Source organism: Zophobas morio, unplaced genomic scaffold (genome assembly GCF_036711695.1).
Source record: "Zophobas morio isolate AGI-343-1 ecotype UQ-CSIRO unplaced genomic scaffold, CSIRO_AGI_Zmor_V1 ptg000030l, whole genome shotgun sequence".
NCBI classification, from domain to species: Eukaryota; Metazoa; Arthropoda; class Insecta; order Coleoptera; family Tenebrionidae; genus Zophobas; species Zophobas morio.
This window is the reverse complement of record NW_026972135.1, coordinates 6,086,822-6,092,821: the sequence shown is the minus strand read 5'-3', so window position 1 is coordinate 6,092,821 and position 6,000 is coordinate 6,086,822. Positions and strand designations below refer to the sequence as shown.

Genomic DNA, 6,000 nt, shown 5'->3' with positions numbered 1-6,000 from the left:
ACACTAACTACATAAATGTCACTTTTTGAAGCAAATTACAACATTACAAAAATATCAGCAGTTGTTGAAGATAGCGGCAAACCAATCAACCGAAATGGAGACCAAGGACGAAGTGGTAACGTAGCCACTAAACTAAATTTAAATATTTCTTTAACAAAGTCTTTATTGTAGATTTTAGCGCGACCTATGAAACATATTTTACAAGCGGGACCAGAAAATCGTAACATTTTGAAATTATTCGTTGCTTCTTTTAATAATTGGGTTAAGTGTCCCAAAGACGCACTGAAAGTCTGTGCCGACATTGCAAATGGGTTACACGAAGTCAATCTTGTGTAAGTTTCCCTTGTATTCACAGATTAATTTACTCTTTCTTGTTTTATTTCCGGCAGACTAGATGATGTTCTGGATGGAACGATACTTCGCAGAGGACTTCCTTCACCACATCTGGTTTATGGAATTCCGCTAACTATCCAGGCTACACTATACCATATTTTTCTAATAATGCAAAATTTACTGTGCTACGCAGAAAACAGGAAGGTGATGTTGAGAAAACCGATAACTGATCTTGGAATTTTTGTGTTTGCTTTATTGTTTCTGTTCTTATTTAGGACATCGCCTTTGATGATTTTATTAAGCTGGGTATTAGAGTTTTCACTGGACAAGGACTAGAAATCTATTATCGAGACAGTCAACGATGTCCTACTTTCCACGAATACAGCACTTTAATACGTGGCAGTAAGTAAAATTTGTAATACTTATTTTAGTGAATTTTTTTGCTGCAAAATTTAGAATCTACCGATGCCTTAAAATGGGAAGTCCAGTGGTTAAAATTTTGCGCCAAAAAGGAGAAAATGGAATTTAGTGAAGATCTGTACCATAAAATGGGCCTAGTTCTTCAACTTTATGGCGACTACATTAATTTGCACAACGCTAAGGTCAGGAAACTATTTATAGCTTTTAAATTTTGTTTACACGATTTTACGTTTAAGTACGCCACTGTTCGTGGTTTTTGTGACGATCTTGACGAGGGAAAATTTAACTTTCCTATAATTCATGCCATTCAAAGTCACCCGAACGATCATCGGCTTTTGGGTATGCTTTACGCACAATTCTTCATTGCGAATCTTCTATTTTCTTAATTCTCCATTTTAGATATGTTGAAACGAAGACCACTGGATATGGAAAGTAAGAAACTCTTTATAGACATCCTGGAAAGTTTTGGAAGTTTTGAGTACACCCGAAAGGAATTGGAAAAATTGAAAAATGGGATTCTGATTGATGTAGACAACATGAATATGGGAAAAAATCCACAATTGGAACGAGTTCTGGAAGATGTGTTGGGTAATTTGGAAACGGAAATCTATTACGATGATTGTGACTAAAAAATGCAGAGTAGTTGTGTTTAGAACGACCATTTTCTGTGTATCTATTTCTATGTAATGTATTTACTTTTTTAAGTTTTTTTTAATATATAATTTGTAAGGGTTGGCAAAAAAATTTAAGTTTCATGCATTACAGGTAAAAATTATATGATGAAAATGATTTAAAATTCTGAATAAAACAAATGTATAATTTATAAAAGTGAAACCCTAGAGAAAATTAACAAAATATACAGGTCGCTAGAATGTAGGCAAACGGTTAAATTTGCCTTCAAGATCCAAGCTCAACTCAGTTTTTTTAAATGGCACTTTTAATTTTTGAAATGCATTTTTGAACACAGTTTTTTTTTCTGAATTAATTCAAATCATACTTTCTTTCTGATTGAAATGGCAAAATAAATTGTTAAACGATAATTAAATAAATTAACCAATAATAACCGAAACCAAAATGAAACTTCTGTTTTCTAAAAAAGATGTTTAAAATGCTCTCCATTTACTTCCTCGCAGTAAAAAAGTCGCTATTAATATAAACGCGGAAACTTGAAATATCGAAAAATTTAAAATCGAAACATCTAAAAATGAAAAAAATGAGAAATTAAACAAGTGGGTAATTGAAAAAACAATGGAAAAACCGAAAAATTGTAATATTAAAATCTGAAAACCCTAATTAATTAAAAATCGGGAAAGCGAAAAATCGGAAAAACGAAAAACACAAGTTTCTATCAATGAAATAATCAAAAATACAAACAATTTTAATTTGAGTTGAGAAATTGAATTGTATAATTGAAAAATCGAAAAATTTTAATTATGAATTAAAATTCTGATTCTGGAAAAACCATTGGAGTTAACGAAGAAATAAAAGCGGATATGACTTCTGCGACCTGTAATCTACAAGAAAATGCATTTAGTGAACTTTCGAAAATTTCGTTGAAAATTGGTCGAAAATTGGTGGGATTTTGCATATTTTGTATAAATTTCAAGGGACGATTCTGGAAAAACCATTGGAGTTATCGAAGAAATGAAAGCGGATATGGCATCTGATGCCCGAAATCTACAAGAAAATGCATTTAGTGAAATTTCGAAAATTTCGTTGAAAATTGGTCGAAAATTGATGATATGTTGCAAATTTTTGTACAATTCAAAGCACGATTCTGGAAAAACCATTGGAGTTATCGAGGAAATGAAAGCGGATATGAATTCTGCTGCCCGTAATCAACAAGAAAATGTATTTAGTTAAATTTCGAAAATTTCGTTGAAAATTGGTCGAAAATTGGTGGTATTTTGCATATTTTGTATATTTCAAAGGACGATTCTGGAAAAACCATTGAAGTTATCGAAGAAATGAAAACGGATATGACTTCTGCGGCCTGAAATCTACAAAAAAATGCATTTAGTGAAATTTCGAAAATTTCGTTGAAAATTGGTGGTATTTTGTATATTTTGTACATTTCAAAAGACAATTCTGGAAAAATCGTTGGAGTTATCGAAGAAATGAAAGCGGAGATGAATTCTGCGGACTTTTATCTACAAGAAAATGCATCTAGTGAAATTTCGAAAATTTTGTTGAAAATTGGTGGGAAATTGGGGTTATTTTGCATATTTTTGAATATTTCAAAGGACGATTCTGGGAAAACCATCTGAGTTATCAAAGAAATGAAAACGGATATGATTTCTGCGACCCGAAATCTACAAGAAAATGTATTAAGTGAAATTTCGAAAATTTTGTTGAAAATTGGTGGGAAATTGGGGTTATTTTGCATACTTTTGAATATTTCAAAGGACGAGTCTGGAAAAACCTTTGGACTTATCGAAGAAATGAAAGCGGATATGACTTCTGCGGCCTGAAATCTACAAGAAAATGCATTTAGTGAAATTTCGAAAATTTCTTTGAAAATTGGTGATATTTTGGAAATTTTTGTACATTTCAAAGGACAGTTCTGGAAAAACCATTGGAGTTATCGAGGAAATGAAAGCGGATATGACTTCTGCGGCCCTAAATCTACAAGAAAATGCATTTAGTGAAATTTCGAAAATTTCGTTGAAAATTGGTGGTTTTTGCATATTTTGTATATTTCAAAGGAAGATTCTGGCAAAACCATTGGAGTTATCGAAGAAATGAAAGCAGATATGACTTCTGCGGCCCGAAATCTACAAGAAAATGCATTTAGTGAAATTTCGAAAATTTAGTTGAGAATTGGTCGAAAATTGATATTTTGCATATTTTTTAATATTTCAAAGCACGATTCTGGAAAAACCATAGGAGTTATAGAGGAAAAGAAAGCGGATATGACTTCTGCGGCCCTAAATCTACAAGAAAATGCATTTAGTAAAATTTCGAAAATTTCGTTGAAAATTGGTGAAAAATTGGGGTTATTTTGCATATTTTTGAATATTTCAAAGGACGATTCTAGGAAAACCATTGTAGTTATCGAAGAAATGAAAACAGAGATGACTTCTGCGGGCCGAAATCTACAAGAAAATGTATTAAGTGAAATTTTGATACTTTTGTTGAAAATTGGTGGGAAATTGGTAATATTTTGCAAATTTTTGTACATTTCAAAGACGATTCTGGAAAAACCATTGGAGTTATAGAGGAAATGAAAGCGGGTATCACTTCTGCGGCCCTAAATTTATAAGAAAATGCATTTAGTGAAATTTCGAAAATTTCGTTGAGAATTGGTCGAAAATTGGTGGTTTTTGCATATTTTGTATATTTCAAACAAAGATTCTGGAAAAACATTGGAGTTGTCGAAGAAATGAAAGCGGATATGACTTCAGCGGCCCGCAATCTACAAAAAAATGCATTTAGTGAAATTTCGAAAATTTTGTTGAAAATTGGTCGAAAATTGGTGGTATTTTGCATATTTTTGTACATTTCAAAGACGATTCTGGAAAAACCATTGTAGTTATCGAAGATATGAAAGCGGATATGATTTCTGCGGTCCGAAATCTACAAAAAAATACATTTAGTGAAATTTCGAAAATTTTGTTGAAAATTGGTCGACAATTGGTGGTGTTTTGCATATTTTGTATATTTCAAAGGACGATTCTGGAAAAAGCATTGGAGTTATCGAAGAAATGAAAGCGGATATGACTTCTGCGGTCCTAAATCTACACGAAAACGCATTTAGTGAAATTTCGAAAATTTCGTTGAATTGGTGGGAAATTGGTGGCATTTTGCCTATTTTTATACATTTCAAAGGACGATTCTGGAAAAACCATTGGAGTTATCGAAGAAATGAAAGCGGATATGACTTCTGCTGCCCGAAATCTACAAGAAAATGCATTTAGTGAAATTTCGAAAACTTCGTTGACAATTGGTGGGAAATTGGTGGTATTTTACCTATTTTTATACATTTCAAAGGACGATTCTGAAAAAACCATTGGAGTTATCGAAGAAATGAAAGCGGATATGACTTCTGCAGCCCGAAATCTTCAAAAAAATGCATTTAGTGAAATTTTGAAAATTTCGTTGAAAATTGGTCGAAAATTGGTGGTTTTTGCATGTTTTGTATATTTCAAAGGACGATTTTGGAAAAAGCATTGGAGTTATCGAAGAAATGAAAGCGGATATGACTTCTGTGGCCCGAGATCTACAAGAAAATGCATTTAGTGAAATTTCGAAAATTTAGTTGAAAATTGGTCAAAAATTCGTGGTATTTTGGATATTTTGTATATTTCAAAGGACGATTCTGGAAAAACCATTGAAGTTATCGAAGAAATGAAAACGGATATGACTTCTGCGGCTTGAAATCTACAAAAATGCTTTCAGTGAAATTTCGAAAATTTCGTTGAAAATTGGTCGAAAATTGGTGGTATTTTGCATATTTTGTGTACTTTAAAGGACGGTTCTGGAAAAACCATTGGAGTTATCGCAGAAATCAAAGCGGATATGACTTCTGGGGCCTGAAGTCTACAAGAAAACGCATTTAGTGAAATTTCGAAAATTCCGTTGAAAATTGGTCGAAAATTGTTTTTTTTTGCATATTTTGTATATTTCATATAACGATTTTGGAAAAAGCATTGGAGTTATCGAAGAAATGAAAGCGGATATGACTTCTGCAGCCCTAAATCTACAAGAAAATCGATTTAGTGAATTTTCGTAAATTTCGTTGAAAATTGGTCGAAAATTGGTGGTTTTTGCATATTTTGTATATTTCAAAGGACGATTCTGGAAAAACCATTGGATTTATGGAAGAAATGAAAGCGGATATGACTCTGCGGCCCGAAATCTACAAAAAAATATATTTAGTGCAATTTCGAAAATTTCGTTGAAAATTGGTGGGGAATTGGTGGTACTTTACCTATTTTTATAAATTTCAAAGGACGATTCTGGAAAAACCCTTGGAGTTATCGAAGAAATGAAAGCGGATATGACTTCCGCGGCCCGAAATCTACAAAAAAATGCATTTAGTGCAATTTCGAAAATTTCGTTGAAAATTGGTGGTATTTTGTATATTTTGTACATTTCAAAGGACGATTCTGGAAAAACCGTTGGAGTTATTGAAGAAATGAAAGCGGAAATAACTGCGGTCCGAAATCGACAAGAAAATGTATTTAGTAAAATTTCGAAAATTTCGTTGAAAATTGGTGGAAAATTGGTGGTATTTTGCATATTTTG

General features: G+C 32.4%; 1 protein-coding gene across 1 annotated transcript; it reads left to right on the top strand.

The window, feature by feature from the left end:
- Window positions 1-307: 307 nt before the first annotated feature.
- On the top strand, window positions 308-1,382 carry LOC135138439 (uncharacterized). Its single transcript, XM_064068412.1, has 6 exons — window positions 308-345; window positions 390-537; window positions 609-735; window positions 790-935; window positions 990-1,092; window positions 1,153-1,382. Exons 1-6 carry the CDS (start codon window positions 308-310, stop codon window positions 1,380-1,382), a joined length of 792 nt encoding a protein of 263 aa, XP_063924482.1.
- The last annotated feature ends 4,618 nt before the right edge of the window (window positions 1,383-6,000 follow it).

Coding starts and splice junctions, on each gene's coding strand:
- LOC135138439 (XM_064068412.1), top strand. CDS start 308: ATGGGTTACACGAAGTCAATCTTGTGTAAGTTTCCCTT. Junction 346..389: donor ATCTTGTGTAAGTTTCCCTT/GTATTCACAGAT, acceptor TATTTCCGGCAG/ACTAGATGATGTTCTGGATG. Junction 736..789: donor CAGCACTTTAATACGTGGCA/GTAAGTAAAATT, acceptor TGCAAAATTTAG/AATCTACCGATGCCTTAAAA.